At 40.5% G+C, this 18797-nt stretch overlaps 1 protein-coding gene and 1 long non-coding RNA gene across 2 annotated transcripts; both read left to right on the top strand.

The window, feature by feature from the left end:
• The first annotated feature begins 7085 nt into the window (after window positions 1–7085).
• LOC104455839 (fatty acyl-CoA reductase 2, chloroplastic-like) lies at window positions 7086–16576 on the top strand. The gene is made up of 8 exons (XM_039317934.1): window positions 7086–7260; window positions 8422–8537; window positions 8688–8887; window positions 9121–9221; window positions 9342–9528; window positions 9698–9859; window positions 15639–15720; window positions 16169–16576. Exons 1-8 carry the CDS (start codon window positions 7086–7088, stop codon window positions 16574–16576), a joined length of 1431 nt encoding a protein of 476 aa, XP_039173868.1.
• LOC104437650 lies at window positions 13394–14487 on the top strand. The gene is made up of 4 exons (XR_005552947.1): window positions 13394–13632; window positions 13779–14013; window positions 14126–14226; window positions 14340–14487. It is a non-coding gene; the product is annotated as an uncharacterized LOC104437650 (long non-coding RNA).
• Window positions 16577–18797: the final 2221 nt, after the last annotated feature.

The following is an 18797-nucleotide window of genomic DNA, read 5'->3' as shown; positions in this document are numbered from 1 at the left end:
TTTCAAAATAATGTCTTTATCCGCAAAAATAGTTATTTCAAAAATAACTTCCTTTTGAAAATGAATCGATGCAATATTTATGTTAATTAAATATAGCAACAATTTAAACACATCGATGATCGTACCTTTTCAAGATAAGATTGGAGAGAGAAAGACTTACGGTCGAAGGTCGAGCCAAGACAAGTAGATAAAGTCTTGTAAGCTCGAGTCGAAAGTCTTTAGACTTTGATATCCTCATACCTCAAAATGTTGAGTCGGGACCGTATAGACTCAAATTGATTTTTCTCCAAAGGCTTTGTGAGTATATCCGCCTTGAGTTGATTCTTTGAGTTAACAAATTGAATTGAAACGTCTCCATTTTGAACATGATCTCTAATAAAGTGATGTCGAATCTCTATATGCTTCGCTCTTGAGTGGAGAATTGGATTTTTGGTGAGGTTGATAGCGCCGGTGTTGTCGCAATTAATCTCTCGTGCATGAGTCTTCGATTTCAAAATCTCTTAGCTGTTGTTTTATCCATAGAATTTGCGAACAGCAGCTTCCAAGAGCTATATACTACTTGCTTCGTTGTTGAAAGAGACACAAGATACTTTGTTTCCTTGAAAACCAAGACACTGTTTCGCTTCCAAGCAACTAGCAAGTTCTGAAGTGCTCTTTCTATCAACTCGCAACCGGCTAGATCTGCGTCTCGAATATCCCATAAGTTTAAAGTCTCCTTCTTAGGATACCAAAGACCGATGCTTGATGATGAAGCAACGTATTTTATGATGCGTTTGGCAGCACTAAGATGGGATTCTCTAGGATCTGATTGAAACCTAGCACAGATGCAAACACTCAACAAAATATCAGGTCTAGAGGCAGTAAGATAAAGAAGTGATCCAATAATGCTCCGTACAGCTTTTGATCAATTTTTTTTCCTTCTCCATCTTTATCTATCTTTAAAGAACTTGACATCGGTATGTCGGTCTTTTTGCAATTCTCCAGTCCAAACCTTTTGACAAGATCATTAACATATTTTTCTTGATAAATAAAAGTTCCTTCCTTCAATTGTTTTATTTGAAGACCAAGAAAGAATGTTAATTCTCCCATCATACTCATTTCAAACTCATCCCGCATAGACCTTGAAAATTTCTTGCACGAGACTTTCATTAGAGGATCCAAAAATAATATCATCCACATATATTTGAACAAGTAAGAAACTTTTGTTTTCCTTCTTGATAAATAAAGTCGTATCCACTTTACCTTTGACAAAACCATTTTGTATTAGGAACTTACTTAATCTGTCGTACCAAGCCCGAGGTGCTTGCTTTAAACCATACAAAGCCTTTTTCAGTCAAGGCGAGTCGGCTTCTTTGGGTCTTCAAACCCTGGTGGTTGTTCCACATATACTTCCTCATGGATAAATCCATTTAGGAAGGCGCTTTTGACATCCATTTGGAATAACCTGAAATTCTTATAACAGGCAAACGCAAGTAAAAGTCGAATAGCTTCTAACCTTGCCACTGGAGCGTAAGTCTCATCATAGTCTATTCATTCTTCTTGCGTATATCCCTTGGCCACGAGTCTTGCTTTATTTCGTACGACTTTTCCTTTCTCGTTCATTTTGTTTCGAATACCCATTTAGCTCCAATAATGTTTTACCTTTTGGTTGGGATGTCAATTCCCAAACATCATTTATCTTGAACTTCCTCGAGCTCTTCTTGCATAGCTTCAATCCAGCTTTCATCAGATAAAGCTTCTTCTATGCTTTTTGGTTCAATTTCAGAAACGAGTGCCACAGCACTAGACTCTTCTTGCCTTTTGGATCTTGTGCGAATTCCTTCATTAATTTCGCCAATTATAAGATCTTTGGGATGACTGGACTTATGCTTCCAGTTACTCGTTGATTTGTCTGGTAGATGATCTCTTTCTTTATTTGGATCTTCACTAATAACCCGATGCTGGTTTTTCAGTCCGAGATGCTTCTTGAGTTGTAGACTTTGGAGGGTTCAGGAGAGGTTCGGACTCTTCTTGATGAGTCGACTTGACTCATCTTGCGTTGAGTCTTGAAATTTGACATTCATTGACTCCTCTACAGATTGGCTCTTCTTGTTATAGACTCTGTAAGCTTTGCTTGAAGTAGAATATCCAAGAAAGATACCTTCATCCGATCTTTCTTCAAACTTACCAACTCGATCTTTTGCATTTTTCAATATAAAACATTTACAACCAAATACATGAAAGTATGAAACAATAGGCTTCTTTTCTTTGAATAACTCATAAGGGTTTTTTTCAAGAATAGATCTTAAGAAGACTCTATTGATGATATAGCAAGCTGTTGAAACAAATTTTCCGCCCAAAATCGAGAAGAAATTTTACTTTCAATTAAAAGAGTTCTAGCCATTTCTTGAAGAATTCTGTTCTTTCTTTCCACAACTCCATTTTGCCGAGGAGTATACGGAGAGGAAAACATATGCTTACGCCAGATTCATCACAAAATTTTGTAAAATCTTGATTTTCAAATTCACCTCCATGATCTGTTCTTATACTAGAGATAACACAACCTTTTTCATTTTGAACCTTTTTAGCAAATTTTTCAAAATACGAAAAGGTTTCGGACTTACTTGAAAGGAAATATACCCAAGTAAAACGAGAGTAATCATCAACAATTACTAGGCAATACTTCTTACCCCCAATACTCTGAGTTCTGGTTGGTCCGAAGAGATCCATATGCAGCAACTGTAGAACATAATTAGTAGAGACATAATTTATTGGCTTAAAAGAATTTCTTACCTGCTTTCCCAGAATACATGTAGTGCATGAATCAGTCTTTTGGTATGGTAATTTTGGTAGACCTCGAACAAGCTGCTTTGATGAGATTTTGGCTAATTGCTTCATGTTGACATGACCAAGCTTTTGTGCCATAAGCATGCTTCGTCTTGAATTGAGATAAGACACTGCGATTCATTTGGTTTCACATCCGTAAGATAGATATTTCCATGTCTTCGACCCATGAAAGACTCGAGTAGTGTCTTTACCGATTCCGTAACATGTTCCTTCTTGAAAGAAGATCTTGAAACCAGTATCACACAATTGACTAATGCTGAGAAGATTGTAATTGAGTCCTTCCACTAGGGAGACATTACTTATTGTGAGAGTACCAATTTTCACGGTTCCAAATCCCACAATACTTCCTTTGCTATTTCCTCCAAATGAAACTTTTCCACCATTTACTTGAGCAAGCTTTATAAAACAATTTGAGTCTCCTGTCATGTGTCTTGAGCATCCGCTGTCAAGATACCACTTTACCTGTTTCTTGACAGAGACCTGCATTTAAAATAAAGTCTCAAGCTTTCTTTGGTACCCAAACTTTCTTGGGTCTTTTGGTGTTAGTAATATAAACAGTATTAGCCCAAACTTTCTTAACAGGTTTCCATACCATAAGACACTCTTTTTCAAAGTGATCCGGACTATTACACTTTGAACATTTGAGAGCATTTCTTCCTACGGGTTTAACAAAAACTCTTTTGAAGTGATTTTTGTAAACTTCACTCGAAAACCTTTTTCTTGATTCTTTCTTTTACTTTAGGAAAATCAATCAAGGGAATTGTTTCTTCTGTCATACCTAGACCAGACTTATTGAAGTAAGGTCTTTGCGCTAAAAGAATTTTCTCAAGTTTTTAAGACCCCATAGAAAATTTCTTTGATATATTAGATAAGTCTGTTTTTAAAAAAGCATTTTCTTTTAAAAGATTGGAAACAGACATGTCTAGACTTTTAACTCTTTCTTCTAAAACATTTTCTTTTTGTTTTAGAGCTGAGTTTTCTTTTTTCAGTTTGGAAATTCTTTTGAGAGAAATCTTAAGACTAAAGCATAGTTCATCAATATATTTAGAAACTTTGACAGGAATTTTAAAATTACTTGCCTCAAATTCACTGTCTGAGTCTAATCCTGAGTCTGATCCAGAGTCTGATTGTGCCATCAGACATAGATTGGCATATTCATTATCACTTTCTTCACACTCAGTATCACTCCAGGTTTCAGCTTTGAGAGCTTTTCGAAATTTTTCAGCTTTTCCTTTCTTCTTCTTCAAAAGAGGACAGTTGGGTCTGATGTGTCCCTTTTTCTTGCATTCAAAGCATACTACATCTTTATTTGATTCCTCATCATCAACAGACTTGGTCTGCTGTCTTTGAAAGCCTTGTTTCTTTGAGTTGAACATTCTTCCTTTTCTGTTTAGTTTTCTGAATCTTCTTATCATGAGAGCAAGCTCCTCATCGTCCATATCATCTTCTTAATCTATATCATCGAATCATCATTTGATTTTAATGCAATGGATTTCTTACCTTTTGGATCTTCATCTTCATTGATCCTTTCCACTTCATAGGACTGAAGAGTTCCAATCAACTCATCGACAGATAGTGGCATAATTCTCTGCGTCTCTCTTATCGAAGTCTTTATGTGATTCCAATCCCTTGAGAGTCCACGCAGTAGCTTGTTTACCTTCATGGGATCAGAAGTTGGTTGACCTTGATTTTCAAGACCATTCACAATATCTCGTAAAACGACTAAACATGTCGATATTGATTCTCCCGGTTTCATTCGAAGGCTTCGTATTGACCAAGAAGAATGTTGATTCTTGTTTCCTTCACTGATCTGTTCCTTCATAGGTGATATGCAACTGTCCCAAACTTCTTTTGCTGTACCACAAGAAGATATTCTATTATATTCAGTTGGTGATAAAGCACAATATAAGGAGTAAATTGCTTTTGCATCGAGTGTCTGTCTCTTGGTTATTTCTTCCTGAGACATTCCGCTGGATTCTTCAGTTTCTTTTCCTCTTTCAGAGACCGATGCAGTGGTAGGAGTAATTCCTTTTTCTACAACGTCCCATTCCAGAGGATCCTTTGACCGTAGGAAAGCTTTCATTTTGTTCTTCCAGATGTTGTAATCCTTTCCATCAAAGTAGGGTGGTGGGGTATTGCTTTGCCCTTCCATCAGCCCGGTGCTAACATACTAGCCATGGATCTTTTACTATGAAGTAAAACACTTCAAATAAAGTAAGTACACGAGCTCGATACCAATTGATATTGCTAGTATAAACACCTAGAGGGGGGGTGAATAGGCGCACAAACAATTTGTCGATATACGGAAGCAATTCTTAACAAATTGAAATACGATCAAGGTAGGAAGAGAGAAATTTGAACACAGGATTTATAGTGGTTCAGCTTTTCCAAGCCTACGTCCACTCTTTCCGCACCGACAGCCCACCGGCTGGATTTCACTATGATCAAAAGAGTAGTTACAAGCACGGCTTTGCCTTGATTCCACAAAGTGTAGATGTACCGCCACACCTCCTCAAGGTCTCTCACAAATATAGACTCTCTTTTATATACAAGTATTCGCTCAAAGGATTTATCTAAACAAATAGGAGCTTCAGACTTTAGAATTTTTCTATCGCGCACTTCCTCGAACAACTAAGGACGTCTTCCTTATATACTCCTTTATGCCATCATACCCGTTGGCACTTACCAAAGGAATTCCTCCAATCTACCCGTTGGACGGAATCAATTAGGAAGATCATTCGAGCTATTAAAGGAACGTGTTGATAGCCCATCAATCATGTTCGCCCATACAATCAGGATCTCGGTTTCCATAAGTAGAACCTTCCAATAATATTTAAACAATCATCGAATCTTCAGTCATTGAATCAAATTTGATCAATCAAAGGATTCTGATACGTCTTCTCCAGCCATGAGATCTTCTCTAGATGATAAGGTTAAATCCTGAACAAAACATTCAGTTCGGGATAACCTTTCTTCAACGGATCAGTGACTGTCAATGAGGATAGACTTTGAGTCTTGAGTTTGGCTGTCCGGAAGTCTTCAGACTTTAACTAACGAGTCCGAGACCTTCGACTAGGATCGACGGAAACGTTTTGTCAACTTCAAAATTCTTCACGAGAATTTCTCCAACAATATGTTCTCTAGATAATGAGAGAATTTGTACTCTTTTTCTTTGTTCAGAAAATGCGTGGTACTTTCGAAGAAGTTTGGTGTCTTATAGAACCCTTATTATAAAGTCATGCATTAATTATAAGTCTGAAAAATTTATGTGCGACCTCCACATCTAATAATGACATCAGCACAACTACGTAACGGGAACCTGCGACGGATCAGCAATGACAAACAAAGATTAAATAGAACTTGCGGTAGGTTTCAAGGTTGATCTCTAAACGATATGTAAACAATAATATAATAAGGAGCATAAACGTGATTATCTACGTTAATCTAATCAAAATGAAGGAACAAATGCAGTCCCTGCACATGGCACGACAAGCTTTGTTGAGTTGGTGGGACACAGGAGTGAAGAATATCTGTCCATACATGGGGAAGGATGCTCATCATTCATGGACGATCTCCTTAAATTATCTCGTGATACATGAGAAAAATGGCTTCAGCTCCAGCTTAGTCAATACGTTTATAATTCTTTTCTCTGCATTCCCATTTCAATACCTTGAGCGGTGATAATTAATTTAAGTTAGCCAATCGATATGGATGATGTTCTTACATAATCTCATGCAGGGGATGGGATAGATGCTTCAACTGTGACTTGTCGGTGCATGCATTATTAAGCTAAACCCTTGACGATCTGCTTAAATTATCTCGTAACTTCTGCTAATCAATACGTTTATATTTCTTTTCTCTGCGTTCCCATTTCGAACCCTTTTCCCTCGTATACAATTGATCACCGACCAGCATCGCTGTAGCTTGATGACGTGAGCTCGAATGATTAATCGCTTGTTTATATAAAGGCAACAGGCTTCTTCCCCTGCTTCTGCATCGGACCTCACCTCAAATCAATCCTCTCTCTAGGGAAAAAAAACACACGTAACAGAATGTCATCTTTCTCTCTTGCTTTCGCCTCGGCAACATTCCCTTGCAATTCCTCTGCGATGGTTGCATCACCGCACACAGCCATTAGAGCCCATTCCAATCAAGGAGCAAACAACACCTTCCTATCTTCAAAAGAGTTTCGAAAACCATTCCTTCAACTACCGAGATTTTCTCAAAATAATGTCTGGGACATTGCACCTTCGCAAAACATGGCCATCAAAGATAAAAATAACCGCAATTGCCGTGACATTCATGTTGCCGCTATTGCCTCCCCTCCTGCCATCATGGACGTGGCTCGGGAATCGCAAGATGGTATAGGAATAATTGACTTCCTAGAGAGAAGGAACTTTCTCATCACTGGTGCGACTGGGTTTCTTGCGAAAGGTAATGGAAATAAGCTGCTTAAAATGCGTTCTGATATTGCTAGTATAAGTACCTAAAGAAGGATGAATAGGTATATAAAAGATTTTTCTTCGATATTTGCACAATACTAGACAGTTGATGGATTTGAGACAAACGATAATTAAAGTAAGACTGAGAGAAGAGAAAATTGAACACGCGGTTTATAGTGGTTCAACTTATATCAAGCCTACGTCCACTCTTCTTCACTGACAGCCTATTGGCTGGATTCCACTATGAACAAAAGAGAAGTTACAGCACAGCTTTGCCTTGATTTCACAGTGTAGATGTTCTACCACACCTCCTCAAGATTTCTCACAAATATAGACTTTCTTTTGTATACAAGTATTTGCTCAGAGTAATTGTCTAAACAAAAAGGAGCTTCAGACTTTGGAATTCTTCTATCGCGCACACCTTGAACAACTAAGACCGTCTTCCTTATATACTCCTTTATGCCATCATACCCGTTGGCACTTACCAAAGGAATTCCTCCAATCTACCCGTTGGACGGAATCAATTAGGAAGATTGTTCGAGCTATTAAAGGAACGTGTCGATAGCCCATCAATCATGTTCGCCCATACAATCAGGATCTCGGTTTCCATAAGTAAAACATTCCAATAATATTTAGGCAATCACCGGATCTTCAATTATCGAGTCAATCTTCGATCAATCAAAGGACTTCGTTATGTCTTTTCCAGCCATGAGATCTTCTCAAGTTGATAAGGTTAAATCCTTAATGAAACATCCTGGATAACATTTCTTCAACGGATTAGAGACTGTCAATGAGGATGGACTTTGAGTCTTGAGTCTGGCTGTCCGGAGGCCTTCAGACTTTAAATAGCAGAGTCTGCAAGCCTTCAGACTAGACTGATAGAAACGTTTTGTCAACTTCAAAACACTTCAAGAAGATTTCTCCAACACGTTCATCCTGACATAATGTCAAGTTGGTCTTGAAAATAATCCTTTTCGAAATTGTGAGAATTGATGTTCTTTGAATGCAAAAATACAGATATCTAAACTAGCGATTTTAGACTAAAAATTAATGATTGATAATGAACTCATTCGTTTTCTACCGTTCCAATTCCATTGCTTGCGTCCAGAGACTGTTATTAAACTCAGCAAAGCGTTTAAACTATTGTTCACAGTTCTCATTGAGAAGATTTTACGAGTCGCGCCCACCGTAGGGAAGATCTTCCTGCTGATCAAGGCAAAAGACGAACAAGCTGCCATGGACAGATTCAAAGGCGAGGATGGTGATGTCGTAATATTATCTATAATATCTGCATGTGCATTTTGAATATGAAAATCATCATTCGACTTTCTTTATTCGGACTAGCATGCAGAACACTCATGTAGGAAAACGTGCTCTTTTAGAACACCAAAAAATCTTTGTTCGTTCTCTATTTTGCAGATAATAGGGTGTGAGTTGTTCAAGTGCCTACAACAAAAGTATGGAGAAGGGTACACGAATTTCATGCTGAGCAAGCTCGTTCCAGTCAAGGGCGACATTCGGGAGTTGAATATGGGAATAGGGGACAATTTGCTTTGCCAGATAACGCAAGAAGTCGATGTCATCATAAACTCAGCAGCCAACACGACTTTGGATGAGAGGTATCTTTGATTTTTCTATGTTATTATAGCTTTCGCTTTTTGTGATCTATGAGATTGTGAGTATTTGTGGGATCTAATCAAGCCCGCATCGACATTGCTTCGACTGAAATCAAAACTTTAATCTCAATAAATACCTCCGATCCAGTTCGTCTTTCTTCTACTGTCGTGCTTCTCTCCCATTCCTAGGATTGCTTTAGCTGATGTATTCCGCTCCTTGCGATATATGTGTGTAGGTACGACGCCGCTCTCGTTGCGAACGCCATTGCGCCTTCTCGGCTCTTAAGCTTCGCCAAGAAATGCAGGAAACTAAGCCTTTTCTTGCACCTGTCTACCAGTAAGAATCAATGAACACTTGTTTCTAAAATACATGTGAAGGAAATATAAAACTTACATTTCGGTTCGTTTTTCCAAATATTATTATCATCATTATCATATTAATAATTATTATTTGTAGCATTTGTGAATGGAGAGAGGCCGGGAATATTAATGGAGAAGGCCTTTGAAATGGGGGAGAGCAGAATAGATTCGTCGACTCAAAGCAAGTTGGACGTCCATCACGAAATAAATTTGGTTTCAGATTTAATCGAAACACTCCCTCCAAATGAAGCGCCTCAGAAATTAAAGGAGGTTGGTTTGGCCAGGTGAACATCTCTGTCCAGATGCTACACTAAGGTTGAAATAATAGACTTGTCGACATCTAAATTTTGGCAAAGATTATGAAAAATTTTGTGTGCATTTCATGTATCGGTACTCATACGTGTCAAAAAGTTCCATGTGCTGAGATTGAATAAAAATCGTGTATGAGTTCAGGGCAAGAATGTATGGGTGGCAGAACGTATATCAAATGACAAAGGCCATGGGGGAGATGATGATAAACGCAGGAAGAGGAAGAGTACCCGTTGTCATTGTTCGTCCTAGCGTAATCGAGAGTACTTTTCGACAGCCTTTTCCTGGGTGGATTCAAGGATACAGGTGCTTTTCTATCTTACATTTTATCAACCATAATAATTACAATCGCAATATGCTGATGCTAATTATGTTTTCTCTTTCTTTTTTTTTTTTTTTTTTGAACGAAAGGTCGACTTTCATTACTACGAAAAACCCTTACAACCCGCGGCAAGAGCGTCCGCGCATAAAAGATTGAAAAGAGGAGAGGGCAGACGAATGGCCCAATTATCAGACAAAGATGTGCCCGTATGGGCCTTGCAAGCCCAGTCAGCAACCGAATTCGCCTCTCTACAGCAAAACCCTAACTTGAGATTGGGAAATAGGGTTAGAAGGAAAGCAGCTTCGGCGAAGAGAGATCGATCGCGCCATGGCGGCTGGGAGCGACGATTCAGCGTTTCCACAATAGTGAGGTTATCTGATTCAACGATTAGTGCTGCAGTTTGAAGGCCTTGCTGCAATAGGTGACGAAGCGAGTAAGAGAGGGCTTGAATCTCGACCTGGAGAGCAGAGACAGCCACGACACGTACGGAGAAGCCATCGGTAAGTCTACCTTGATGATCCCTGCAAATACAAGCAATCGTACCATAATTTCTCCCTTGATGGAAAGAACCATCGAGATTGACCTTCAAAACTCCGAGATCTGGAGGACGCCATAGATGGGATCTATTTCTAATGGAACTCCTTTGATGCAGAGAGGGAGATGAAGATAAGCGATCAACTTGGGCGTGAGTCAGTGCCGCCTCTACGACCTGCTTTGGATTAGGATAAGAACCGCGGAAGACAAAGGCATTCCGAGCACGCCAGATCTGCCACAGAATGTTAGTAATGAAGGCCAGCCGGGTTAAGCGATGGCCGTCGCCAATCGTTGTCACAATCCATGAGTCCAGACGCTGAATGCGAGTTGGAAGGACTGAAATCCCAATCTGTGAGTGATTCCACACCCTTTGAGTCCATGAACAGAGTAAGAACAAATGCTCTAATGTTTCTGGATTCTTACTTTTGCATAAAGTGCAACAAGGATTGTCTAATATATGTCTGCGATGCAGGTTTTCTCGCGTCGCCAAAGCATTACTACAAAGTGACCAGAGAAAGACTCGGAGCTTAGGTGCAGCAGGCATCTTCCAGAGATTACGCCATAACCAGGTAGGAAGTTGATACGAAGTAGACGCAGTTGCAGTGACTGTACTTAATTGTGTCTGATGGATTGCGTGATATGCTGATTTGACTGTGTAAACTCCCTGTTTAGTTGCTGTCCATATAAGTGCATCTGAAGTGAAGTTAGGTCGAATTGGAATGTCTGTGATCTGTTGAATGATTGGCTTGTCGAAAATGCTGTGTAATAAATCAACCTTCCATGAACTGGTGGTCTGGTCAATAAGATCAGCTACTAGTGTAGGTTCAGCAGGGGCTCTAGGTCCACCGAGAATTCCCATAGGAAGCCAGCGATCTTCTCTAATATTAATACATGTTCCATCTCCCACAGACCAAGTGATGTGTGGTAAAATTGCATTCCTCCCACATAATAAGCTCTGCCAACCCCATGAGGGCCGAATACCTTTGTTTGCTTTTAAAAAAGTGGAAGAATGATAATATAAACCCTTAAAAAACTTACTCCATAATGATAATGGTTGATGCAATAGACGCCAAGCTTGCTTACCAAGCATAGCATGATTAAAACTCACCAGATCACGAAAACCCAATCCACCTAGCTCTTTTCTTTGCTGAAGATTTTTCCAACTCTGCCAAGGAATTCCAGATCTACTTGTATCATTACTCCACCAGAATTTTGCCATTCTTTTCTCAATAACTTTACATAATGATATGGGAATCTTAAACACAGACATTGCGTATTGAGGGATAGATTGAATAACTGTCTTTAATAAAACCTCTTTTCCACCCTTTGACACTAGTTTCTCCTTCCATCCTTCTAATTTCAAATGAACTCTAGTCAACAGCCAGGAAAACATATCCTTTTTAGATCTTCCCCAGTCAGTAGGAATGCCTAGGTACTTCCCACAGCGCTGTAAAATTGGTACCCGTAATGCACCTGCGAGATTTTCCTGGAGAGATGTAGGGCAACAAGGACTAAAGAAAACACCAGACTTGTTTCGATTGATCATTTGTCCTGAAGCCAAGCAATATTGATTCAATATATTGGAAAGATTCTGACACTCCAGCAAGGTACCATTAAGAAAAAACACTGCATCGTCAGCGAAAAAGAGGTGCGATAGAGTAGGACACCATTGATTCAGTTGGATTCCTGTGAGCGAGCCCATATTCATAGCATTCCTAATTAGGAAAGATAAAAGATTTGCGACAATGATGAACAAGTAAGGGGAAAGAGGATCTCCCTGCCTCAGACCACGGGTTGGGTGGAAAGTCGGTAAAAATTCCCCATTCATTTTAATTGAGAAAGATGGCGTGGAAATGCACTGCATAATAAGATTAACCCAATGAGAATGGAAGCCCAAGTGAAGTAAATAATCGCGAAGAAAGTCCCATTCAACACGGTCATAAGCTTTCTGCATATCTAACTTGAGTATTGCTTTAAAATGACGCCTACTTTTCCGTGTCTTGAGCTGATGAATAACTTCCTGTACAATTAGAACATTGTCTTGAATTTGTCTGCCAGCAACGAACGCACTCTGTTCTTCAGTAATCAGCAGAGGCAGCAATGGTTTCAAGCGATTAGCCAGCACCTTAGAAAAGATTTTATAGGCATAGTTACAGAGACTAATAGGGCGATACTGATCCAAGCTTTCCGGGTTTGGGGTTTTAGGAATTAGAGTGATAGCAGTTTTGTTTAAAGATGGAGGTAGTATACCAGAAGAAAAGAACTGAAGAACTGCTCTGTGTATATCAACTTTGAGAATTTCCCAATGTGATTGATAAAATAAGCCACTTAAACCATCCGGGCCCGGTGCCTTGGAAGCACCTAATTGAAAGGTAGCAACTTGAACTTCTTCAAGGGTGGGTGGAGCTAGGAGAGTTGCATTCATTGTTGCATCAATCATGTGTGGACATTGGTCTAAAATCTGTGCATAAGGTCTAGGCCCAGAGGTAGTATAAAGCTGAGAGAAGTAGTTAGTGGTCATTTCTTTAATGTGTTCAATATCCCTAACCCATTCCTGAGATTCATTCCTCAACATACTAATTTGATTGCGATGCCGTCGTTGAATAGTGGTAGCATGAAAGAACTTAGTGTTACGATCTCCCCATTGTAACCAGTTGATCCTAGATCGCATCGCCCAATATTGCTCTTCCCTCTGCCATGTTTGCTGAAGTTCAAGTTTAATCTTTTGTTGCTGGGATTGATTCAGTATAGTAGGATGCTGGTTTGATAAAATCTGTAACTGATGTTCTAATTCAATGGCCCGGTGCCTGTTATGAGAGAAAACCTGGCGACTCCAAGTAGACAAAGCTGTGGTGACTGCACGTAGCTTTACTGGAAGAGAAGAATCCCTTGTCGCAGCTGAGTGCCAGGAGGTGTGAACAACCGATTGACATCCAGGGTCTTGGTTCCAGAAAGCTTCAAAGGTAAAGTGTTTCTTTCGTCGACTCAAACTGGGTGTGGTGTTAATAACTAGAGGGCTATGATCGGAACCTATTGCAGGCATAGCAAACACTTGAGCTTTCGGGTATGCGACACGCCATTCAGCAGTGCAAACTGCTCGATCCAATCTCTCCTTCACCAAAGCATCACCAGCTCTATTATTGGACCACGTATAAGCACAGCCATGAGAAGGTAAATCCAACAACCGGCAATCATTAAGAAGCTCACGGAAAGAATCAATGCGGTAAGAGTCTGGTGGACGGGTTCCTATTTTCTCCCATCTATGTAATATTTCATTAAAGTCACCACAGCATAACCAAGGTAAGACAGAGAAGCTGCTGAACTGACGTAAAGTCTGCCAAAGATGCTGACGGTGTTGAAAAACTGCAGGAGCATGAAGACAAGTAATCCTCATAGACCGAGCATCGGAGATATCCAGACAAGTGAAGTCCAAAAAATACTGAGAGGAGGAGAAATCCGACAGAGAAAGCCCTGCATTCCAAAAAATAGCTAACCCCCCCGCCGAACCAACAGGGCTAACCAACCTGTGATGCAAAAAACCAGAGGATTTTTTCAAGCGAAGGATAACATCATCAACATTTTTTGTCTCCATCAAAAAAAGCAGGTCAGGCTTTTCCTTAGCCAAAAGGGCTTTTAGAGATAGGACTGTCAGGGGATTGCCCAAACCCTGACAGTTCCAACTTATGATTTTCATCGTTGATTGGGTGACTGTTTAGGGCCAGCCACCGTCGCCCGCAGAAGTTCTTCAGAAGCCTCCATGATGGGTGTGTCTAACAAGGAAGAGTCGTCATACAGTCCAGTAGGTTCTTCCGGTAAGGTATAAGGAGAGTAACGCCTGGGTTTCTTCGCAGGACTGATCTTACTAATCGGTCGAATACTTTTCCCTTTTGTGGCCTGATGAGTTGATGGTGGCCATTGCACTCCTTTCAGTTTCTCTGTAGCTGGAATGAGAGCAGTGGTTACAGTGTGTTTCTCAGGTGGAGGCATGTTAGAGGAATAATTTCTGGGCTGTGGATCAAGTGGAGTAGATTCCTGTGGAGAAGATGTTATAACAGGAACAGGCGGTAGAAGAAGTGGAAGGGTGTGAACATTTGTGGGAGGAGTTTCGGTATGAATTCTTCATTCTCCTCCTCCATACATGATGAACCATAGTAACATTGCCCGAAGGGCTACATTTTGAACTTCGCTTTTAACCATGGCCCATAGGGAGTTTTATTAGCCTCGGTTATCATGTTTTCCTCAAAAGGAATGAAGGGACAAGAATCCGTGTAATGGCCCAGACGTCCGCAGGAATAGCAGTAGTGAGGTAACCTTTCATACCTAAAATCCAACCACAGAGTTTGATTGTTAAGTTTAATTAGCCGCCCTACCTTCAGTGGTGTAGATAAATCCAATTCAACACGAGCACGACAAGCTTTCAAGGCAGAACCAGAGGCGAACTCAGATTTAACTTGCAAAAACGGGGCCAACCGTACTAACAGCAGTGCGAATCATTTCAGCAGTACTACACTCCAAAGGTAACCCAATTATCTGAACCCAAAATGCGCATGTTGAAAAGTCATAGCTGTGTAGAGGGGTGTTAGCAATCCAGGGTTTAAAATTGATAAGATGTCCTGAGAATTGCCAAGGTCCAGTGTCAAGAATTCGCTGTTTTTCAGCTTGAGACTTGAATTTTGCTAAATACAGTCCCGCTTCTTTTCGTATGATTTCTGCATGGTCCAACCTCCAGGCCCTCTTCAAGATTGACTGAAAAGCCGGAAAATTAAAGGAAGGGTTGGAGGGGATTTTACCGATTAACGAAGCTTACATTCCTCAACCGCACAGTGTGGGTTCAACTCGCAACTCGCAATCTCTTTTTCCGTACTTAATCGACCAAGTTTATGACAAAGTGCAGCAATTCGGATGCATCCGGGTCATCGTCAAGGGCCATCGATGAAATAGTGGAACTAATCAACAGAGGGAAGTTGGTAGCTTCGATAATATCGACATGCAAGAGTAGATAAGTGAAGAGAAAGAGGAAAAAGTAAGAAATGGGTAGCGATTTAGGTGGATGTAAGGCGAGAGGAAGAGAAGGATGATAGAGAACCATCGACATGGCAGGAAGATCAACAGGAGGCTATAGAAGAGGAGGAACGATGAAGAGCTCTACCCAGGTGATAGAGAGGATCTCGACAAGACGAGAGGATTACCGATTTGCAAATTATGTTTTCTCTTTCATGTACTGTAAAGAGTACTCGACCCCTTAATCTTGTCCTATGGGAAAGGACGACTCCCTGGCTTCCTGGTCAATCCCGACACGGTTATGGACGTGGTGAGCAATCCGATCCGTTTTAGTTTAGATTTTGTAGCCAGCTACGTAAATTAGAGGGTTCGGGATATGATCGGATATGATCAAATATGCATAGCCAATTCTCTCGGAACATATGTAATAAGTTCACCCATCATAGTATTTTTATTTGAGTATAACACGATATGTGATTTAAAGGCTTGGAAAAATTTGAACTTGTGACCCCATTCCTCAATACGGGGTGAAATATTATGGACCATTATAGTTGTTTTAAAAGCTTGAGTTATGAGATGAAAAACTAGTATTTTGTTCTAAGTTCAGAAAGTGCGTGGGAGGCAAAAATTCCATTGTATTTTAGTATTTTACCAATAGAAGTCTTGACCGGTGGGCGTAAGCAATTTGTTACCCAACTTCCGCGATTTCACACGATAAATTTCTTCGTCTTGAGTTATTGGTTTTTGACAACACTCAGGTACCGGCAGACCTAGTTGCAAACGTGATCATCGCGGCCATGGCAAAGCACGGGACCGCCGCAAGTCCCAGCATCAATGTGTACCACGCTGCGTCGTCCACGGTCAATCCGATGACGATGTGCGACATGTTCAACTATTCCCGCGACTATTTCGCAGAGTCTCCCTTGACGGACAACCAAGGAGACGAGATTCAAATTGCCGACATGGAGTATTTCAGCTCAATCGACAGCTTCTCCTCTTACATACAGAAAGACATCGCAGAGAAAAGTGGATTGAGCAAAGAAATTGGCCCTAATTCAAACCCGAAGCAACGTTGCAGGCTCGAAGCAAGATGCAAGAGAATGGCAGAAAATCTAATTCACTTGGCTAAGTTGTACGAGCCCTACATGTTCTATCGCGCAAGGTAATATTTTACTAAGTATATTAATATATATATATATATATATATATATATATATATATTATGGTGGGTGCATTGTAATTCACACATAACAAGAAAGAAAATTTTGTTAATTGGTTCTTTTTCTGCGTGTTTGAGAAATTTATTAGTAACATCATATTTTGAAGAATGTGAGAACATTAGTTTTTTTTTTTTGTGATATCGGTAATTGATCTGAACTAACATGGAGAGATCGTATATGAACAGGTTCGACAGTTGGAATACACGAAAGCTGATGAAACAAATGTCGACGGAAGAGGGTAATAAATTTCCAATAAATTTGAGGAGCATAAATTGGGAGGATTACTTTGCAAATGCCCATATTCCAGGCCTAAAGAGGCACGTCATCAAAAAGGCATCCTCCTCTTGACCAAATTCTAATTAATCACGCAGAAGGTGATGCATTTACAAGGCTGGGAATCCGTATTCATAGTCGAATTCGGATTCTATGACCCTGTTAAAGCTAAGTAGCATCTCTTGTTCAACAATGCACTTAAAAATCATGTCGATTTGTGTCACTTTTGAACTCGTCGATTAATAACCGTCTTCATAGTTGTATCAGTTCAAAAGTCGTTGCTCCACGTGCAATCTTTAGATTTGTAATATATGTGAAAGTATGTAATCCCCCCTCCCTTATCATTAAACTCTTCGTGTATCATTTGTACTGGCTGAGTTGATTATGTCCCAAAGATTGGTGTGCCCACAACCGCCCGGCCTTGCAAATACGAATTAGCTTGGCCCAAAGGCCAGGCAATACCAACTCCTACACAAAAGCCTTCTTGGAGTGAGCATGAGATGGATATTATGTTGAACCCTAAAACCTACTTTATATTCACATATTTCGGACTTTTGAAACTTGAAATTGATCCTATGACTATGGCTATGTACCTATTCTGGAATCGACCATGTCATCTTGGTTTCGCAAGCTTTATAAATTCCTACACACCTTCAAAAAACACTTGATTTTTTGCCGACAATTCAAGTGATTATTCTTATAAAGTTAAAAAAGAAATAGAAAGTAGCAAAAAAAAAAAAACGGAGAAATGAATATATGATAAACTAAATTTAAAAAAAAACAATTAGAAAAAATGATGGGGGGCTTTTCTGGTTCTTGGCCCAATATTTCGTGGCTCACAAGATAAAATTTCGTTTAATCCATAAAAGCCCGTCAAGCCCGTCGCCTCCTGTCCATTTTTTAACCACCAAATAGGCCCTAGAAGCTGCTGCCCTAACCAGCCCAGTCCACACATCAATACCCCAGCTCATCAATCAAACTGAGCATCGAATGACATGACAATGATGACGAAAACAAACTTATCCAACTTCGATTCCCACAAAATTATTAAAAGCCTACTTCGAATTCGATTAGAAGAGAACAAACTTATCGGGTCACCCAAAGCCCATACGAGGAAAAGCAAGCGGGTCGGGTTTCGTCTCGTTGGGGCCGTCGAAATCAGGTTAGGTTGGACACTTTTAGCGATGCGTTCATCACTGACCGTCGCCGCCGCCGGTGATCACCACCGACCGGACTCGACCCACTGCTTCACCGGAAAGAGGGGACATTGGGGTGGATGAAATCGAAGTCCACTGGTGAGAACACAGAGGAAATGTCTCGAATCTGATCTTCGTAGCTGCGGGATGGATTCGTTGACCAGCTCGGTGTCGAGAGGAGAGAGGCCAAAGACAGGAGGTAGATGAAGAAGGCGGTGATCGGTACCATTCCCTTTGCGTCTCTTCTTCTTCTTCTTCTTCTTCCAATCCAAGAAGATGATGCAGAGTCTCTCTACCGTATGTGCGGGAGCTTTCATCGTAATAAGGCGGAGGGTTCGCGTGTTTCACACGGTCTTGCATGCTGATCCCATCGTGATGGGCACTATAACTGTCATTGTCGTCGGTAGTTGGTTCTCACATCGTTTTCTTCCCTTCTTCCTCCATCCGGGATTGGTCAGCGAAGAGGGGAAAGCTTTCTGAACGGAGACGGTAACGGTTAGGTTAGGAGTCTGTTTCGAATCCAGCCAATCGGATCTGCCTTGAATGGGACCGCCGAGCACGAGAGGACGTTCAAGGTCCAACCGTCCAAGCAAGCTCCCGATGTCAACATCGCGTGCTGTTCACCACGACTGGCATTGTTCATCACGGCACGAAGCGGGTAACGTGAGATCGAAGCCTTAGAACGACCATTTTTGTCA

This window comes from Eucalyptus grandis, chromosome 7, assembly GCF_016545825.1.
Source record: "Eucalyptus grandis isolate ANBG69807.140 chromosome 7, ASM1654582v1, whole genome shotgun sequence".
NCBI classification, from domain to species: domain Eukaryota; kingdom Viridiplantae; phylum Streptophyta; class Magnoliopsida; order Myrtales; family Myrtaceae; genus Eucalyptus; species Eucalyptus grandis.
Note: the sequence above shows the minus strand (reverse complement) of the source record. Positions and strands in the feature narration are given on the sequence as shown.